The sequence below is a fragment of the Diceros bicornis genome, chromosome 8 (assembly GCF_020826845.1).
Source record: "Diceros bicornis minor isolate mBicDic1 chromosome 8, mDicBic1.mat.cur, whole genome shotgun sequence".
NCBI lineage: Eukaryota > Metazoa > Chordata > Mammalia > Perissodactyla > Rhinocerotidae > Diceros > Diceros bicornis.
The window spans coordinates 12751468-12773404 of NC_080747.1; the positions used below are offsets into that span (position 1 = coordinate 12751468).

The 21937-nt window shown below is 39.4% G+C and overlaps 1 protein-coding gene across 1 annotated transcript in view; it reads right to left on the bottom strand.

Moving 5' to 3' along the window:
- The window catches only part of TAPT1 (transmembrane anterior posterior transformation 1), a 66609-nt gene that overhangs the window by 26408 nt on the left and 18264 nt on the right, over positions 1-21937 (bottom strand). The window contains exons 3-4 of the mRNA XM_058546778.1: positions 13329-13447; positions 2303-2465 (exon numbers count right to left, since the gene is read on the bottom strand). Coding sequence (XP_058402761.1) covers positions 2303-2465; positions 13329-13447 — 282 coding nt within the window. The remainder of the gene's footprint in view (positions 1-2302; positions 2466-13328; positions 13448-21937) is intronic.

Below are 21937 nucleotides of genomic sequence, written 5' to 3' on the forward strand. Positions count from 1 at the left end.
TAATATCTGTAAACAACAGTAGCTATAATTTGTTTGAGCTTTATTATATAGAATATGCAGATTTACTTCCTAAAGACATTTTCAGGTATTGATCTCCATGAATACACTATGATAAATGAAAAGAAGAAAGGAAAAAGGAGGGTACATCATTCAGGATTCAGCAGGAATGCCACATCCTGAGAGAGGCCTTTCCCAGACCATCCAATCTCTGTGGCTCCGGGTCTCTAAGCATCCCCCTGTGCTTCTTCATCACAGCGTGTCTCATCTCCTAATACCTCCTGTTTACTGTCTCTCCCACCTGTAGGATATAAGCTCTATAAGATCAGGCTTCGTTCCCCTCTGGACCTTCAGGGTCTAAGACAGCACTTGGCATGTAGGAAGTGTCGGTTCAATATTTGCCAAATGAAGGAAGAACAGCCACCACTTAGTAGCTCTTACCACATATGCCTGGCATTGTGCGAATCCCTTTCTACGTTCTGTCTCGCTTAATCCTCATAATTCCCTTAGTATCTCCATTTCACAGATGAGAAGCTGAGGACTAGAGACATTCGGCAACCAGTAGCTGCGTGCAGGATAACCAGTATCACCAGCAGGACTGGAGGTAGTGTATCTCTAGACTAGAGCCTGGACTCTTGTCCATTATGCTTAAATCACATCATCAACCGTAGTCTACAAAGTGAGTAAGTATTTAAACCATTTCGCTCAGCAATTCGTGGATCCTTTTTCTCGGCCCCTTTCCTAACGACAGTAATAATATCACCTTGTAGAGGGCTTTGTAAATCAGAAGGCAAACACATTAAGTTTGGGGGTGGGGAGAAGCCCTTATCACCCACAACCCTCTAAGAGGGAAGGCAGTAAAGGAGACTGGCAGGGCCCTGGCATAAGAGCCACTCAAACGGCGGAAGGCCAGGAGATGAGGCCTCAACTTTTCTTTCAGTGAGAGGGAGGGGAGAGCAGGATGGCTACTTGGCTCCACAAACTGCACCCACACCCACCATCCACATCCTACTTGCTGGGGCAAAGCAAGCATACAGCAACGAGCCTAGACCAGGAAGCTGCGGTGTGGTTTTAAATCATCTCTGTCGTGAATTTAGGAGTAAACAGGACGGTTAGAGTTCCACGGCTTCTGTGAAGAGATGGGGAGACCTCATCTACCAGAGCAATACAGCTTCAGAGCAGAAATCTGTCCACTCATTAGGAAAAATCCATTCATGGCTAATTTAAAAGATATGTAGACCTTACTTGTGTCCCTAAAAAGAAGTATAGGAAAATGTAATTTGAATCTCAAAAGTTTATCACATAACCTAGAGTAGCTTACCATTTAAAAACTTATTAAGATTCTGCCCGTAAAGCAAAGTACTTTTTTGATTTGTGTAACTGCTTATTTTTGGTATAAATGCAGATTTTCACAAAGTGACTGCTTTAAAGTGAGATATGTTGTATTAAAAATGTTAAGTACTTAGAGAAATTGGGAAACATGTTTACTTGCTCTATGTAAAAATTTCAAAGCAATTTTTTTTGTGTGTGTGTGAGGAAGATCAGCCCTGAGCTAACATCCACGCTAATCCTCCTCCTTTTGCTGAGGAAGACCGGCTCTGAGCTAACATCCATTGCCTAATCCTCCTCCTTTTTTTCCCCTCAAAGCCCACCAGTAGATAGTTGTACGTCATAGTTGCACATCCTTCTAGTTGCTGTATGTGGGACAGGGCCTCAGCATGGCCGGAGAAGCGGCGGTACGTCGGTGCATGCCCGGGATCCGAACCCGGGCTGCCAGTAGCGGAGCGCGCGCACTTAACCACCAAGCCACGGGGCCGGCCCCTTCAAAGCAATTTAAAATGTAAATCTATTATAGCAAATATAGATAATCCTAACACTTTCTTCATAATTTTTAAAGTTCTGGAAAAAAGCACACATGAATTTCCAATGAATTTCTCTACCATTTGACAATTTACATTCTCAAGGGGGTATTGACACAAAAATGTCCAGGCAGCAGGTTTGCTTCTTCCCTACATGAGGACATGTCACGCCCTGAGGACCTCTGACCCTAAGTGTATCCTAGGACCAGCAGCAGACACCTCATCTCGTTAGAAAGACAGATTCTCCAGCCCCAGCCCAGACCTACTAAATCAGAATCTGCATTTTAACGAGGTCCCCAAGTGACTGTGTGAACCCTAAAGGCCAGAAGCACCATCAGCAGAGCCGGAAGGAAAGTCTTGTGTATTAGAAGCTAGCGGTTGTGTGCCATCACCCAAGCCTGTGCAGGTCGAGGGCTGGACTGCTGGGCGATAAGCGAGGGCCTCACCTCGAGCATATTGTAGATGATGTAGAGCTTGATGACCGACTGCCCCCGTATCAGGTGATACATCATGGAGTAGTCGACATAGTGCATCATGAAATAGCAGATGACCAAAATGACACCCTTCAAAATGTCACACACCTGGGCAGGCTGGAGCAAACGTCTGTCCCTGAAAGATATAAGGAGGAATAAAAACATGAATTTTACTTTACATGTTCTTGAAATAAATCATCTTTACTGGACATACACTGGCATACAAAGGTAATGAGAATTAGGTTGATCTTTTAAAAACTTCAAACTAACAATGAAAGTTATACAGACACTCAACAGTGTGGCATTTCCTGCTCAAGTACAGACTATAAAGATGTTAAACCAGAATTGCTATTAGAAGTGGGCAAACATAACAAGTGATCACTGAGGGCAGGAGTCTGCTGATAGACGGCTTTACAGCAGTGAGTGGATCGCCTTGATTATGACGTATGCCCTCACCTCATCATGAAGCCCTACAGCCCACGGGAGCAGCCCTTCTGACACAATGTTAGCATTCTACGCACATTGCTCTGTACTTTGTACTTTTTATTTAACAGCATAACAGATTTTTCTACATTGGTTCATATGCAACTCATATTTCTATGGCAGTGTAGTGTTCCACTGTGTGGATGCATCATAATTTATTTAACATTATCACTGACAGATTTCAAAGTCTTCTGCAACTATAAACCATGATGCAATGTACACATCATGTCTCATATATGAAAGTGTATCTGTAAAATAAATTCCTAAAATTGGAATTTCAAGGTTATGTTCACTTGACATTTTGATAGAAGCAGCTGAACTGCACTCTGCGAGGTTGTACCAATTTATATTTCCACTAGAAAAGCATGAGAAAGCCTGCCGCCCATGTGCATCAATTCAGTGTTTGATCAACTTGTGGATCTTTGCCAATCCCACTGGTGAAAAATGGTATCTAGTATAGTTTCAATGTTAATTTCTCTCATTGGGAGACTGACATCTTCTTTACATATTTAAGTTATTTATATTTTCCTTGAATTCTCTCCTCATATCTTTTTCTTACTAGGATAGCTTTTATATTACAGAACTTAGTCCTCTGTGACTTGAGTTGAAAATAGTTTTTTTCCTAATTAATGTGAGCAGAATCATTCCTTACTTCTCAGGTCCAAGTATGAAGAGCTAAATCTAAATTGTGAATGGAAACTTCTTACTAACACAGCAAAAATACATGAGAAAGAAGAAATTTAAGATTTCTTTCACTAGATATAAAATTCCTGTGACAAGAACGGGAAAGATGCTCTCTCTAAATCTATTAGAGGCTGAGTCCTCAAGACAGAAAATGCTCAGTCTCCTGTTTTGGCAGCTTTGATGTATAGTAAAATCAGTAAAAAGCCCCGAGTGTTTTCATTAGGAGCTGTAGAGTCTCTTCATTTCCACCATCGTGACAACATTCTAGCAGATACCTCAAGGGTGAGCTGTTTCCAGCCGGCCGTCAGCGTTCTAAGCTATCTACTTATTTGGTATTCCTTGGCTACCTATTCTCTGGAGCTCTCTCCTAACCCTTGTCCACATTCACATCAGGGACTCTTTTCCTTCAAAGACCCTTGCAGAGTTCAACAAGGGAATCTGTAAGCTTTCCAAACTGCTACCCGGAGCACTGTTTTACAAGATGACGATGAAGTGTGCAGCGCCGATTCTGTGAGCAGTTGATACAGAACCTCACTCTTGTTTTCTACAATGCACACTGCACACAGTTTTCAGGCAGGTATGAACGTGATCTGGTCACAGAGAGAATATGGGATATTGCAGAAGTCCTGAAAAGACACAAATTCTGTGAAGACTGTGTCCAGGAAGGACTAGGAGTACATGGGAAGCCACTGGACTGAACCACTGAGCCCAAATGGAGAGAGAGGTCAGAATCTGAGTCAGACCACATGTCTTGAGATGGGCATAATAAACTGAGGGAAATTACTCTCAGCAGTTGAAGCTGAAGTTTTGGGCAAAACTGCAGCAAGGACCAAGCTGATCAATCTCTACCCTCACTGGTCTGCCCCTTTCTTTTCTCCAGGCCATTCACCTCTCCCAGGCAAACTCTGGCCCTTTTCTCCTCAGGGAACCCAGAGGGATCCTCATCTCCCATCTCCAAACACCTTGCCCAGGACACAGATTGCTCCCCAGAGCTATCTGACTATCAAGGGAATTCCCTGTCCCCTCACCCACAAGACTGAAAATGGAAGAGGTATTACATTTGTCGAGAGTTGAAGCTAAACATGTTTTTAATTCAAACAATGAGAAGAGGAGACATTCTGAACATCCTCGGGCTCCGGGCCTGTGTGTGACTGTCTCCCCTGGGACGGCCAGGGGACAAACTGAAGCATCAGCATGGAGTACTCCATGAACCTCCTCCTCAGAAGAGCAGGCACAGCTGAAAATCACAAATCACCACAGTGTGGCCTTTGTATCTAAGCACTCTAGGTCATGGTTTATGAATTACAGAAAATGAGAGGAACGAAAAGTAGAATATTAATGGATTTGGGCATTACCCAAATGATTACCAAATCATTTGATTACCAAAATGATTTTGATAACTAATTAAAGTAGAACACTAAGAGCTTTTGGTACTAGACTGGCATCTACTTAGTTAAGAGATCTCAGTCAAAGCAATTTTATTTAAGAGATAAAAGGCTTTTATATATATATATATATATATATATATATATATATATATATATATATATATCTCCAATTGTGTTTCTTTATAAACATCTGCAACAAAGGAACAATGTGTTATTATATCCATGGAGGAATATTATATTTAATACAAGTCATCGTTAGAAGTTAGAACTACCGAAATGGGAAATGTACATCCCAAAATAAGACAGTACCACGCATTTTGAACCAAAATGATAATAAAATTTAAAAATTTAGCATAAACAATTTTAATTTCGCTTTATCTTGTGTAGGATTAAACCAGGTTGTAAAAACAATAGAAAAGTTGTAAAAACACCTTATGCTACAATCCACAGTTACCATGTGGCAGGCACCATTCTGGGCCCGTTGCAGACATCCATTTTAGCTTCCACAATAATCCGATGAGGAAGGTACTATCACCATCCCAATTTTACAGATGAGGCAAAGAGCAGCCAAGAATGTGCTTGCAGCTGTACAGCTAATAACTTAAGAAGTGGGGAACAGGGATCTGAACCTTGGCACTCTGCTCTAGAAGACATGCTCTTCACTACCATCCATCTTTCTAGACTTTTCTTTAAAAGAACTTTTAAACTTACAGGAATCAACAACTCAGTACCTTTTATCTTTCAGCATAATTTAATACTGTATAATTTAATACTGTATAATTTATCACTGTACCGTCGTCCTTTGGAAAAACTGTGCTAAAAACCAAATATATCTATCATTTTTTCTCTTTATTTCTAAAGAGAGAAAAAAACAGGACTATACTCCATTGGATTTAAGGCTTTCTGTGCCCTCTCTGCTCTTGTGAAAATCTTCCATTGCTAACACGATAATTGGTTGCTACAGAGATGAATCTGATTTTCAAAATTAAGTATTATTCAAATAAACAATAAAAGAAGCAGAACTCTTAAGAAACAAGGGTCTTGTTTTCATATAAATGTCCCTCTTAATGAGAAAGAAAAGTTGCAAAAAATAAAAAATTGTTTCTAAGGTGGCATCTAAAAAGACATCTGTACGTATCACAGCTTCTCTGAATAAGAAAAGACCTAACCTCGAAACAAGTTCACCTGGTTAAAATGCCTTGAATGAGCCCCAGTATTTGTTTCCTTCTCTACCAGGCTATTTTTAGATGGCTATCTGATAGGTATTTCCAACCCCATAAGGAGCTTATGCACAGCTCTGCCAATCAACTCTGAATTGGCTTTTGAACGATACTTTCAGCGTGAACTTCTTCCTTACAAATGCCTGTTAAACAGTAGTTACTGGCAATTAGTTTTGCAAATGCTGAAAATCCCATAGGAATGCATAAACAAGTGGAGTAAACTGGTGGTGAAAGTGAAAAACCCACTAACCTAATTTACAGGTTGGCTGTGAGCTATCACAAGACAAGATGAAACGGGATATTCAACAGAACTGAAAAATTTTTTAAATTTTCAAATTAAACTATTCTTAGAGAAACCAAATTTTCTACATTTCTAAATTTTATCTTTTACTCATTCAAATACTTCCATTGGGTTTTGCACAATTACCAATTAAAGTGTTCCAGTTGTTTCAAAAGCCTCGTAGATTTATGGGAATAGAATGAGATAATAGACAAAGATGATCAAGGGTAGGCTTTTTCCTCCTCTCTTTAGAAGATAACATGCTGACTAAGATTAAAGTAAAAACTGGTAGCAGACAGAAAGATCAGGAAGGAAGAGGAGGCAACACAAATGAGCAAGAGGAATGGGATAATCCCTGCCTAGTTAAATGTGAAATATTAAATAGGGTTCCCATTTTTGAAACAAAGTCTCTCTATAATTTTGAAGTTAATTTAAATACAGTACTGAGATTAAGATGTTTTCATTTAATTAGAAAACTGAAACGTTTAAATCTTAACTTTTCATGACATTTGGTGGGGAAAAAATCATTACATGCTTAAACAGAATGATTCAAGTTTTCCTTGGGCTTTATAATAATTTCAAACTATACTAGAAAAACATAACTGGTTTTATAAAGCTATGTTTGGTGTTTGGAGTGATACAAAATAAACCTGCTTATGTGGAAGGAACTAAGCTGAGCTGATTGCTGAGGCACTGGGGATGAAGTATTTGCTGTCAAGTCTAGACCAACATGTATAATTAAAGATCATTTTATTGAGTGATTTTCCTATATTAGGTGAGATCATGGTCAAATCCTGCAGAAATACGAACAAAGCTTTACGACAAAGTAAGGATACGGAACCACATTTTCCTCAGCATGTGTCCATCCCCAAATGGTTATGTCTGCCTACGCTGTTTTGTTTTGTTATTTTTTCATTATAATTAATATTCGTTTGTACTGATGTCAATTTGGCCAAGAGTACAGAAAGAAAAATCAGGGTTTACTCACCACAAGGAGTCCCTGTGACACCACATTCCACTCTATAAAGGAAGTGCAAGTGCTCCTCCCTTCGGTCTGATTTACGAGAGAGAAAGAGAGAGAGAAGGTTGTAATGTTGCTACGCTACTTAGAGCGTCATGGTGAGGAAACAGGGACAACAAAACCTGATGTTACGAAGACTCTCTAATAAAACAAATACACTGCTCTCCACAGATCAGCCACGAAGATCAGCCCTGGTAAGAGGAAATAGACATACTTGTTTCCCCAGAGAAAGTTACCAAGAGCTCTCCCTACATGTGCTGCAGGGGTGGCCTTAATCACTTAGGGAAAAATTAAGGCTTACATCTAAAAAGAGAAAAGTCGCGCGCGCGTGTCTGTGTGTGTGTGTGAAGTTAATTTTAAGTAGAATTATCTTGAAGGAGGTAAAGAATACAGAGGAAATCCAGCAGGTTAAGAAACACTCAAGCATTTGAAATTCATAATTCCTCTGAGAGATAAGAGCTTTCCTATGGGGTAAACTCTCAAAAGAAAAAGATACCATTGCCTCTTAAAAACAAAAAAGGCCATCAGGCCTCAAATAAGAGTTATGCCTAAAACTCAGGTGAGAGATCAGAAAATTTGCTTGCACGTATCTTTTTGCTCTAAAAGAAAAACACTCTAGCATTTATTACTTAAACCTACTCTACACTGATTACCGTCTAAAATGTTTTAGCAAAGTTTTTTAGAAAAAACTGTCAGTTCTTGGTACCAGATAGTATCGTTTTTCTCTATGATTTCTCTCAACTTTTAACTCAAACGTGACTAAAATTTCTAAAACACAAAATGAAGTCACAAGTTTGAGGAGGAAAAAGGATTCACAAAAATGCCAGGTAAGTTAAAAACACTTACATAATTGGTTATTCTTTATTTATTCTGTTAGTAAATATGGAAAAATGATGTCTAGAACCTCTTTAGCATAACACAGAGCAGTCTACTTTTCTAAAAAACAAAATACTTTCATTCTTCTAAGAAACACAGATACCTGTTATAATGAATCAGAACTTAATTCTGATTTCCAAGTCCTCATCATTAAAAAAATTATCCTAATTCAAGAGGTTTCTTCAATGTTTTTCTAAAATGATACTACCTCATCTAAGAAAGAGGGAAGAAATACTTGAATCTGCTTTTAAAGAATCTGGATGTATTTCTTTATTTCAGTCTACAAACATTTTGGGGCAAAGATTTTTCAAGATTGTTAATTCATTAACAACAGTTTTCCCCTAAATATTCTTGAGATTACTGAGATTACTAAGGACAGATGTAAACTTTTTATGGAAGCAGTGCATCCTTTGCAGACAACACACACACACACACACACACACACACACACACACACACACCCCTACCGAGTCAAGATAATTACCCTGCCAACATCTCAAAATGAATAATATTTTAACAGAGTTAAAAGCAGGCAAAATGCCCGCCAGTGGAGCAATCACGATGAAGGCTGGGTCTCCTGAGGAGATGCAGAATCGCCCTGGCCCTCAGTCTTAGTGAAAGACTGCGAGTCTACTTAGTTGTCAGTACTGGCAAAAACCAAACCAAAAGCCATGGCAAGTTGGCAGAAGATTTAGACATAGGTTCAAAGAATAAATTCTAAAGCAGAAAATCTGGAAGGCTGTCAGCTTTCAAAAGCCTCTCACAAATGCTGTAACAGATCTAACTCTGAAAGTAGAGGAGGTGAGGACACTAATACCAAACAAGAAAAGACGGCAATACTACTGACTGCTCTACTATTACTGCGCGATTGAAACAAACAGCATTGGAGACTGCAAATAGTTCTTGTTTTCATGTCAGTACCTTGATTACTTTGACAAATATCCTGTTTTCCTCCTTTTTGGGAATAATTTCTAAGAGACCAAAAAGACAGCAACTTTTTTTTTGCAGAAAGAAGACTGAAATACAAGAGTGTGAGAAAAAGAAAACAGAAAAAAGAATACGATCAACTTCTTTGCTGGTCTTTTCAAATTCTTCTTATCTCTCTGAAAAAATAAAGTCAGACTGAAGGAAAGAGCACTTTTTGCTTGCTGAAAAAGATGGAACATGATACAGCTTGACAAATCAAATAATCTTTAATGGAAGTAGAGAATGTTAGAAGGAAAACTATAAGAAGGCAGAATTTGGCTATTTCTGAATAATAATTTTGCAAAAATAAAATATATTTTTATATTCCTAAAACATTTGAAAGATCTTAGATTTAAAAAATATTAATAGCTTTGTTAATGTAATTTTTCATATTATATTTCAAATTTCAACTAAAGTTTGATGCTTTCAAAAATAATGCTTAAAAAGACATTGTTTTCTAAATCACTGAAAGAAAATATAAATTGCAACCCATATTATTCTAAGCACGCATACTCAAGGCACTAAGACAGTAAGGCAGTATTTTCATCTTCTGTGTAATCTGGCCTACACTCAAACATACTACTTAAAATTGCTGAAGTTCTGTTATATAATTTTAACTGCATTTCATGTTTTATATATATTTATTTGTGACAGCATAAAATGTAATTTTTCAGTTGATCCAAACTGCAGAAATAGCAGGAACTGTCTGCATAGGAAAACTTGATGGAGTCTCAAATGTAGTGCGTAACAAGCTGCCCTCTAGTGTCATTTTAGCTATAAAACCTTAAACACAGACCACATTTTATTTAATTTTGTTTTAAAATGTGACTCAGGGCCGGCTCCGTGGCTTGGCGGTTGGGTGTGCGCGCTCCACTGCTGGCGGCCCGGGTTCGGATCCCAGGCGCGCACCAGTGCGCCACTTCTCCGGCCATGCTGAGGCCGCGTCCCACGTGCAGCAACTAGAAGGATGTGCAACTATGACATACAGCTATCTACTGGGGCTTTGGGTGGAAAAAAATAAATGAATAAAAATCTTAAAAAAAAAAAATGTGACAAATTAATTTAGATTGAACAGTATTTTAAAATAATATACAAAAGCAATCATCTTTACTTTATATGCTAAAAAAAATCTTAGAATATCTAGAAAAGTTTGGCTCCAGGGACCATCAGCCACTCACAATAAAGCAAATGGAGCAGAGGATTGAAGATTTCCCAGCTACCTGCAACATCTTTTAGTTTTCAGAATGAACACTGAAAAACTTTTCTAATGCTACTTTGTGCCCTGCTTCCCCAAGTGACAAGACATACATAGAAATGACACCATCCTAGATGCCTGTATAAGATGGGTCTTCAAATAAGAGCCTAAAGTAAGATGCTCTTGGGGAATACTAGCAAATCACCACTGTGACTTACTCAGTGATGTCACCACAGTGAACATCCACTGTGATAACATACCCGAGGAAGGAACCACTCTAGAAGGAAGAGAGTCTTTAGGTTACATAACCTTTTCATGTTTTATCTCATCACGCCAATAGCCACATAGAACATGATGTCTTTGAGCGCCATTCTCTTAAAGATGGCTAGAACATGAACTTGCCTCACACTGTTGATCAAAGAACAACTAAAAAGTAATCTAGCTCATAGTGTAGACGTGAACACCTCTCCAAGGCATTAGTTATTTTACACTGGGTAGTTTGACCAGACTATCCAGACTATTTCCATGTGTCATCCTTGTTAGGCAGTCACACACGAAGATTTATACTTAGTAACGTTTTATTAGATTTTTTCTCTGGTCTTCTGAAAAGGTAACTGAAATAACCATGATTTTAGTGAGCTCCCAATAGTGATAAAATAGTAGAGTCATGTGTTGCTTAACAATGGGGATATGTTCTGAGAAATGTATCATTAGGCGATCTTGTAGTGCGAACATCACAGATTGTACTTACACAAACCTAGATGGTCCAACCTGCTACACACCTTGGCTATATGGTACTAATCTCATCAGACCAGTCGTATACGCGGTCCGTGGTGAATGAAACGTCATTATGCAGTGCATGACTGTATGTGAGGTTAGGTTTTGTTACTATTAAAATACTATCCTACAAATGTCTTAAAAAAGGTTTGCTGATATGAATAAAGCTTTCTTAAAAACTTTCTCAGAGGTATAAAGGATGTACTTGAATATCTTAAAGCTGATGGTTAAATTGCTAAAAAGATTCTCCCATTTGACTAACATGTAATTAATAAAATATGTAACATAATTCTCTCATTCTCGAAGGTAAGGTTATAGAATGTAAAGTATCACATATAACAATGCTGTGATCTTACTTATAATTGTTTTACTCCATGCAATCTTTCAAAAAAGAATTTTTACTCTTTTCACAATATGATCATGATTAATAAATTCTTCCAATTTATACTGGAAGAATTTCTTCCTTATTAAAACTGATTAAGGCTCATTTTTGAAGAGATTCTCTTATTCAGTGCTTACTAAATATTAAGTATATGCTCATTTACTACTTTAAAAGAGAATCTTCCATGACTTTAGCTTTTAAAAAAAATCAACATATAATTCTGTATATTGACCAATAATTTTGTAACTCAGGTTCCATAGTTAAGTTATTGATAATAAGTTTATTAATTATATATTTTATATACCATGGAATAGTCACCTACTTTATAGTTAAATGAAGTTTCACATATTATTGTCCAGTTCAGCATTTTAAAACTTTTTGGAATGAAACATATTTAAAAAAGTGATACATGTTAGAAATGTCACTTGGGCAACTATGCTAAGAACTACCTAAGAATGTCATAGAGAAAGCGACTACAGAGTGAAGACACGCTGACATAACTGTACAAAAAAAGAAAACAGTAAAATCCAAACTTCTTCTGACCTCAAGACCAATAAAGCATTAAGATTCACATAAGCTTAACATTTTCATCTTACTGTTCCTAGTTTTGGAAGAAAAGAAAGGGAAGGAAACTAATCTTTGTTCCGGTCTATTATGAACCAGGCACTATGATACGTATTCTTTTCACATCTCCCAGTCTTTGCGGTAAAAGATGCTGGGCTCTCAATATCCCCTTTTTCTGATGGGGAAACAGGCTTAGAAGAGTTAGGTGGTTGCCCACAACTCACCAGCTAATTGATGTTGGGTTGGACGGACTGATCCTTCCTACTAGACAACGGTCTTCAAGAGTCTCCCCTGGGGGCCGGCCCCTGGCTTAGTGGTTAAGTGCGCGCGCTCCGCTACTGGCAGCCCGGGTTCGGATCCCGGGTGCGCACCAACGCACCGCTTGTCCAGCCATGCTGAGGCAGCGTCCCACACACAGCAACTAGAAGGGGTGCAACTATGACATACAACTATCTACTGGGGCTTTGAGGAGAAAAGGGGGAAAAAAAAGGAGGAGGATTGGCAATAGATGTTAGCTTAGAGCCAGTCTTCCTCAGCAAAAAGAGGAGGATTGGCATGGATGTTAGCTCAGGGCTGATCTTCCTCAAAAAAAAAAAAAAAAAAGTTTCCCCTCCCACAAACCAGAGTGAGTCTCACCTGTCATCAGTAACTAAGGCTCCTAGGCCACTAAGACAGTGACCCTCAAATGGGATAGAGGAGGAACCCCTTCAGTAAGAGCTCCTTAGGAGATTCTGAAACCACTGCCCCCCACCTTCCAGCCTAGAACTCAGTCCGCACTTTACAGAGGATGCCCAGGAGGCCAAGGGACTTCAAGAAAACAAAGGTACAGGGCAAGGTAGCAGAGTGGCAACGAGGTCCTTGACTCTGGTCCTCGCTCCTTTCTCCTCTCCCATACAGCCTTCTGCATACTTAACATTATTTTACTGGCCAAAGCAAAGTTCTGGTTCAAAAAGATTCAGAAAAAAAGTGTGCACATAAAAAGTATAATTATATAATATTCACTACAAAGATAAACATGATTAGTTTATGCATTAAAGGCCAAAGTGTGAATGAAACTGTATGAATTATCCCTATTCTGCAAAACCTATCCAAGTGATTATTTAACAACTACAAGTAGTAAAAATAATTTAAATATTTAAAATAGTTCATGATTTTAAGCTTACCTTAAGCCATAGCAAGGCAGAGTGAAGAGCCTGAACAGTGCCAGAAAAACTCTCAAAGGAAGCAGGGTGAACACATACAGAAACGCATCCAGGCACAGAAAGATTCCAAACACCATGAGCTGGATTTTAAAACGAGAGAAGAATACAAAACATAAAATAAACATTCTTTAAATAATTGTAGATGAAAATTTCAAACAATCAAGGAATTTCTAAACGTTATTAGAATGTTTAGTAAGTTACATTTTCTCATAACTTAGCTATGGAAATAACAAGTTAATAGTTCTACTTGTGTAGATGAGAGATATCTTAATGCAAAATCCCTTTTCTAAGTGCAAGTTTGTGGTTCTTCTCCCAGAGCCTTGGCTTACCACCTACAGAAGTGAATTACTTAAAAGACAAGCTGCTCTTGGTCACAGCTATGAACATCTGATGTGGCTTTCTGGGTACTTCCTTAAACTTTAAAGACATTACAGAAAACCTTTCAGATAAAGCTTTTTAACTCCAATTTTATTCTTCATAATTTTGCTGTTACCTGTTCACCAGACTGCTTCATGGATGGGAAAGATTGTAATATATATTGACTTAAAATACTGTTTCTTTATGTTAAAAGCATGTAAAATGATTACTCATCTTAACACAATTTCATGTGCCCTTGAACGTGCTATACTCAGAAGGCATTATTTTTAATTGAGGAGTAACTACTGATGTTTGTATCTCTCCCCCTTTCTCGTGTACTCACCACATCCTTCCTATTTTTTTGTAACATTATAAATTTTTACCCATTGAATTTAAGACTGTATTTCACAGAGGGAGGGTGGACTCTTTTGATGGCTTAGAGAAGGAGCCACATCTAGGCTATCAAACTCTGCCGTTGTAAGAGCAGTGACTTATGTCTGACACACAAATATGGTACGATATGTATGCCCTCACACATAACATTCCATGTATCGTTAGTTAATAAATTGTCCTATATAAACATAGTAAGTAGTTAAAATCCACACCTTCTTAGTAGTTAAAATCCAGAATTGCATTCCCCCCAAAATTCATATGTTGAAGGTCTAACCCCTAGTACGTCAGAAATGTAACTATATTTGGAGATAGGGGTCTTGAAAGAACTAAGTTAAAATGAGGTCATGAGGGTGGACCTTAATGCAATATGACTGGTATCCTGAAAAGAAGAGGAAACTGGAAACAGACACAGAGGGAAGACAAAACAAAGACACAAGGAGAAGATGGCCATGTACAAGCCAAGGAAAGAAGCCTCAGAAGAAATCAACCCTGCTGACACCTTGATCTCGGGCTTTCAGCCTGCAGAACTGTGAGAAAACAAATTTCTGTGGTTTAAGTCACCCAGTCTGTGGTACTTTGTTACGGCAGCCCTAGGAGACTAATAACACATCTTTAAAAAAAAGGACACATTTTCTCAAAGAAAATTTAAAAAAAAAATAAATAAATAAATAAATAAATAAATAAATAAATAAATAAATAAATATGGGCCAGGTTTCTTAATCAAAATATAGACAGCCTAATAGTTTTTTTTTTAAACAATTTAGACTCATTATGCACAACAATGGAAGTACAGTGCTAAACTACTAAGTCATGCGCTGCAGACTATACTTTTTAGCGTTCCCTCCATGATGGTTGGTCAGTCAGCATTCTGTCTTTGTCGTCAGCAGTCACAGTTTTGCGTCTGTTTCCTTGTTTTACACACAAAGGAATGCTGTAGAAGACTGAACAAGTAAAACTAGTGGTCTTTATTTATTACTCTTCAACCAATGAGAATCCTTTCCCTGTTTGCTGGTGGACTGTTGGTTGCACTCCAAAGGCTGAAACTGCCAGAAACCCAATGCAGAAACCCAACGTTCCCAGAAGGTATTTCGGTGTCTGTATGCCTAAGGACACAGCACGCTGGGAAGGAGAGTAAGTGGTTGTCATTCTCATGACCTTACACTAGCAATGAACACACTACTCGTTCATCCAACATCTGCTGAGCTGCTACTATGGGCCAAGTAACGTGCTTAGCCCAGTGGGCACAAAGCCAGGCAGGACACCAGGATGGGGTCCCTGCCCTCAGCAAGCTTATTCATATTTTAGCAGATACAGACACCAGCATGTAGATAAAGGAGGTCAATGCAGTGGTAATAGCTGCTATGAGAGCTGGAGGGAGCCCCGGAGAGAGAATGGCCAACCCAACTTGGGGAGATTTAGAAAGAGCTCCAGACAAGAGGAGACCCTTAATGACACCTGAGGAGACAGAGCTTTTGCCACATGGAGAGTGTGGACTGGGCAGAAGAGAGGGGGTGTGGTGGGGGAGAGGAGGAAGCCCTCCAGGGGGAGGAAGCAGGAGCAGGAGCACAGAGGAGGAAAGTGCTTATGAAGACTAAAACTTTCTCTTAAAGAATAAAACTACAGTCACCCTTCTTTGGCTTAGAGGAATCTGTATTAGTACCATTTATGGTAAACAACAGTAACAAAAGTCTAACAGGCCTTCCCCTTCACATTTTAAACCAGCCCAATAAACTCAGTGGGCAAACAATAATCTGCTCCCACTGCAAGCTGACCAACCATGTAATGATCACCTGGAGCTGTCCATTCAATAGATCTCAATATTAAAGTGGAAGGAAAGCAAGTGGCTGCAATCTAAAGAAACGTCAACTGGGTGGAAAGAAAGCATTCTCGTGTGTGCAAACATACAACACAGAAGAAAAGCAACAGAATCGCCTTTCAGGGTTTGGAAATGTGGAAAAGTGACCCAACTACAGTACCTATTGTTCAGATGTTACACATTCTCATAAAGTACAGCATTCTTCTAAATTCTTTACAAATGAAAATGAGAAAATTTCCTAAAAAAGTAAACACTATATAACTCTGAAAACATTCATCCTTGAAAGAGGTAAAGAAATCCATGCTGGGCTTAGTGTGAGCCTGGCACCCTTGCCGGATGCTGTAGGGCATACTCATTTAATTTACCTGGTGACCCAGGAGTTTGAAGGGGCTCTGCAAAGAATGTCTCCTAGTTCTTGGTCCTCCAGGTGAGGTGGTAAGTGCTTACTACTTAATCGTCCTAACAGCTCTTTGAGGTAGTGATTATCACCCCTGCTTGACACATCAAGAAACCACAGCTCTGGAGGTTGAAGGCTTGCCCAAGGCTGTGGGTCAGGGTACAGGCACTGGCATTCAAGCCTGGGTCTGTCTGGCACAAGGCCCCACGCGCTCTCTTTGAAGCAGTTTGAGCAGAGCGAAAAGATCTTACTCGCTATTTTTACTAGGCATAGAGGTTAATGTAATTATCTTCGTGCTAATTCATTTTTTGCCAATTTGCCTAGTGTCATAAAAAATGCAGAAATAACAAGCATTTAATGAATCAAACTTACAAAAGGCATAAACATTTCACATATTTAGATTTATTGCTAGCTTTGAAAATGTTATTAAGAATTAAAAGCTTTGAACAGTATATATTATTAATGAGAATAATGTGTGCAGTCATGCGCCACATAATGACATTTCAGTCAACGATGGACCACATATAGGTCAGTGGTCCCACAAGATTAGTACTATAGAGCCCAGGTGTGTAGACGGCTATACTATGTAGGTTTGTCTAAGTACCTTCTATGATGTTCACACGACGACAAAATTGCCTAACGAAGTATTTCTCAGGATATATCCCTGTCATTAAGCAACACACGACTGTACTTTTCACACGTTCAGTTAACTTGTATGGTATCTTGATAAAGCAATTACTGCTTCCTTTTTATTTGGACCAAATAACCATAACGTATTCAAGCGGTCTTAAGTAACGTCTAATGAAAATTTCCCCTGAAATATACAAGGTATGACTATAAAGTAAAGAAATCGGTGTCATATGCCACTCTGTTTCCTTTTTGAGAAATACAAAAATCTGCTGCTTTCCTTTAAATGCCACTTGAAATCTCAAATCTATACAATTGGGGCTAAAATAAAAGAAGTACAATGCTTCTGAAATATGCCTCTTTAAATCACAGGTGAAAATCTATCCTTCTAGTTGACAGCCATGCCTTGTGCATGGGATCACTCTTGTCCCATTTCTCTCTCCTCCTCTAGTACTGCCACTCCAGTCTCACCTCGCTTTATCTGCTGTGTAGAATGTGGTACCTCACCTTCAGGGGGAAGGCCTTATAATGAATATGTCATCTTTTGAACTGGCAATTACGTAAATAACAAAAAGCAGAAAACCAAAAGATGCCAAGGACCAAAGCAGAATGAAAATACTTCAAAAAGAAATCATACACTGGAGTTTTTGGCTTTTACCTCTTTTCCATTCTCTGCTTTCTCCTGGGGAAGGAAGACAAAACGCTACACAAGGTTTTGTGTGAAAACCTTCCAGGGCTAACTCATTCTTAGATTCATTCCTCCTTCTCTCTCTTAACCAGACATTTATTGTACACTCTAATGTGGCAGAGACTGCAATAGCTGGATAAAATTTATGTTCACTGTTTTAAGATGTCAAAGTCTTACAGAGGAGCTTAATGACCAAAGAAGAGGATTCAAACTCTGACCACAATCCACAGTTAGAAATACACTTTACATTGCAATTCACTAGACACACTTTCACATACACACTCAAAAACCCACAAGAAAAGTTCCTCAAAATAATACTAACTTTTACTCCATGAAATACAGGTTGATAATTTTCTATTTCCTTTTAAAAAACAATACTGGTCTCACTAAATTCATGACCCACTAAAGGGTACTAACTGGCTGTCTGAAAAATACGTTCCCAGACAGGTAGGCTGGTTCGAACTTACTAGGCAGTGAAGACAGTTCAAAGTGGCTACAGGGAGCTTTGCAGAGAGTATCCGAGTTGGAACACACCAGGAAGGTCTTTGCACAAAAATGAATGAAAAGCACTGAGATACAAACTGCAGATATTCAACTTAAAAATATTTCTCGTGCCCGGGTTCGGATCCCTGGTGCGCACCGATGCACCGCTTCTCCGGCCATGCTGAGGCCGCGTCCCACATACAGCAACTAGAAGGATGTGCAACTATGATGTACAACTATCTATTGGGGCTTTGGGGAAAAAAAAAAGGAGGAGGATTGGCAATAGATGCTAGCTCAGAGCCAGTCTTTCTCAGCAAAAAGAGGAGGATTAGCATGGATGTTAGCGCAGGGCTGATCTCCCTCACACACACACACACAAATATTTCTCATAAAATTCATTCTCAGAGTAGAGATTTATAAAAACTTATATGGAAAAATATCTCAAAATAACCTGCTTAATTAATGAGGTAGTTCCTGTGATTCTTTACAATAAAAAAAAAACCTGTAAGTGAAAACAATCAAAGGACAGAAACGTTCACTGGCCTTTTCAAATGATTAAGATCCCGGGGGGATCTTGTCTGGAAGGATGCAGAAGCCGTCTACAGGCCCTGGACAATACAGCCGGGCACCGGCCGGTGCTGTGCGTGGCGCCTGTGCACACGGCCTCAGTGCATCTTCACCTCCCCTCTGAAAGGCAGGCAGTGCCGCCCCACCTCCCTCTGCAGGGAGACTCAGGAGCCTGCCCATCCGTGAGCAGTAGGGGCAGGGACAGACTTCAGTTGGTCTGCAGAAGACACAGCTTTGAAAACTAGAGCACTGTTTATACTAAAGACACCTGTCATTCATCCCTCCAGCTTCAACTTTGCCACTGGATTTGGCCTTATATATATTAAAAAAGAAAAAGAAAAAGAAAAAGATTTAACATAATTTTTTAACATCCGACTTCAATGCTAAGAAAACTACAAAATGGCAATGGTTCTGTAACACTGTCAGTCAACAAAACATCACATGCTAGTGAAAATTTCCACAACCAGTTCTTACCACATCCATCTTGAATCTACTAATATTGCTCTTAATCATTTGAAAAATACTAGCCTCAAAAGAAATAAACAAATAAAAATGCCAGCCTCTCTCTGTGGAGAATGGAGCAGGGTTTTCTTAACCTTTTAAAAATCTGTTTGCCTTTTTGACAAAAATCTCCTGCCTTCCTTTTAATGCCATTTGAAATTTCAAAATAAATAAAATGTTATGGCTAAAATTAAGGCAGCACAATGATTCTGGAATATGCTTCTTTGAATCACACAAACCATCTTCTGGTAATTCTGAATACCATCTCCTCCACCCTGACCACCAAACAGCAGCCACTGGTCTGGAGTGGTGGTCGGGAAGCAGGAGCAAAGCAGGAGCGTCTCCCTTTCCTTCCCCTGGTATCTTTTTATACAGCTCTTGGTCTACTCCTATAAGAGCAAAGCCTGTTATCTTGCTCAATTCTACACTGGGGGATAAAAGGTCATTAGGAAGGACACCTTCCCCAGGGAATTCACAACCTAGTGAGCTGGATACAGACCATGTAGTAAGTGCCAGATGATCAACATGCTCTGGAAGCATCAGCAAAGAGAGGAGGTCTATGCGGGGTGGGCGTGGGCGTGGGGGTGGGGGGTGGGTAGCAATGAGGAATGTGCACCCAGGGGAGGGAGGAACAGTTAGCAAAGATTCCCCACAAAAGAGACAAGATGGGCACTAGATTTGGTAGGCACAGTAAGGAGAAACAGAATTTCAAACAAAGAGAAGAGCGTGCACAGGTGCAATGCGAGTGGGAGGCTGTGTGGACAGAATGCAATCATTTTACAAGAGGGACAGAAATCATCCTCAGTTAATTATGAAGGAGCACAAAGTTTATCCTACGTTCCAGAAGTTCTCAACAAACCCACATGCAGGGATCCATTATTAGTAGAATGTCAAGGAGAATGGCTTATCAATAATAAAGTTTACAAATGACTAACTTTGAAAGAATTACTGCTTCAAGGTCATCCCTACCATAAAATCATTTTTCTTCACCTGAATTCAAAAATTCATACCCCTAGGAAGTTTACACTCAAGAATACAGCAAATAAAGGGATTACTACGAGCCAAGTACTTTTATGATAGGCAAGCTTACAGAAACACATAACTAGGGAAACAAAGTAATTTTGATAAAAAGCTTCATAATAATCACAACCTACACCTGACATAAATGTAACACCAGGAATAAATTTCTTAAGAGGTAAATAAACTGAAGAATTTAATTTGTAGAAAGACTATGCACATGGAAAGGTCGTGAGATTTTCTTGCTTCTCTTATTTTTAATCCATGTTGAATATTGTTATATTCTAAGCCCTTGACCCTTGAGGCAGAGACCACTACTTGGTATTTTGCAAGGGACAAACAGGGCTGTGATGCACAGGCTGGGTGTGCCCTCAGGACCCTCTGGCACATGTGAGAGCCACGCTAAGGAACAGAGGTCTTAGCAGCTGCTGCAGGCAAAAGGGAGCTACTGGGGATTATTTCCAAAGCTAATGTGACAGAAATAAGTTACTGATCCAAAAAGATGAAGAGAACCCCATAGTACCAAGAACTGTCTTTTAACTATATCAAAGAACAGAGTAGAGGCCTGAAGTCTTTGGCTGGTTGTCCTAGAACTATCTGATGGGTCCCATATGCCCAACAGGTAGCAGGGCCTACACCAAGCCAGTGAAGCCCTGGATGCCTGGGCGGTTCCCCCAACACCTCCAAGCCCCACTTCTGGAAAGGGCCGCTGGTGCTGCTGCCAAACTGGCCCTGTCCCCTGAGAGAGTTGAGAAAGGTAAGACAGTTGCAGAAGGCACATGGAAGCTGCTGTCACCACTACTACAAGCAGGGGGTGACAAGCCTCAGAGAGAACAGTGGAATGCCATCCAAGGTTGCTGAGGTGCTGAGATTCTGAGATGTGCAGATCCCATGGCTTTCTGGCTTCTTAGCAGCCACATGGTAACACATGTGAGGCAGGATGTGGCACAAACAAGAGCTGCACCATGAGAAGAATTTAAGGGGATGATTCCCCAAACATGTTTTCATGAAATTAGAAACCAAGCAGGACGTCCAAGAAATCACTGCTATAAATATGGGTCTGAGTTATTAAGTATTCTCTACTAGTTTTGCAATGAAACCCCAGGACTGTTTTATTGAAATAAAGGTGACACGTTGGCTATGACTACATTTTCTTAATATATACTCACATTGAGAAACAAAAAAAAAGCTTTATATAATATTTTGATTAAGTTCATTATTTTGAAAGGAACTTCTTGAATTATTTTTTCCTAAATGTTACCCCCTTCAACCCTCAAAAAAGCAGAACTATGTTCCCCCACCAGTTATGTAAAATTTCCCTGTGAATCCTTCCATTTGCTCTGGTTTCCTCTGCTCCACGTAGGCAAACTCAGTCACCGTCATGGACTATTAGCCCCTTTGAGATGACCTAGTCCAAGCCTCTAATCTTAGATGGAGAAAGTCAAAGCCAAAGGAGGTTCAATGCATTGATCAGGCCACTGCGCGGTTACTTGCACACCTGACATGAGAAGATAGTTGTTGAATCTTGACCCCCAATTTTCCCCTGTGTGACAGTAACCTTTCTCTCCTTCAATAAGAGCAATAGTCTATGCCTAGAAATACCAATATTCCTTACGTATAAGCAATACTTATATCATACCTTCAACCTGACAAATTTAAAGCTTATAAAAATTTGCTAGATTCTTAAGATAACTAAGCAGTTCCATTTAAGCATTTGAATTCAA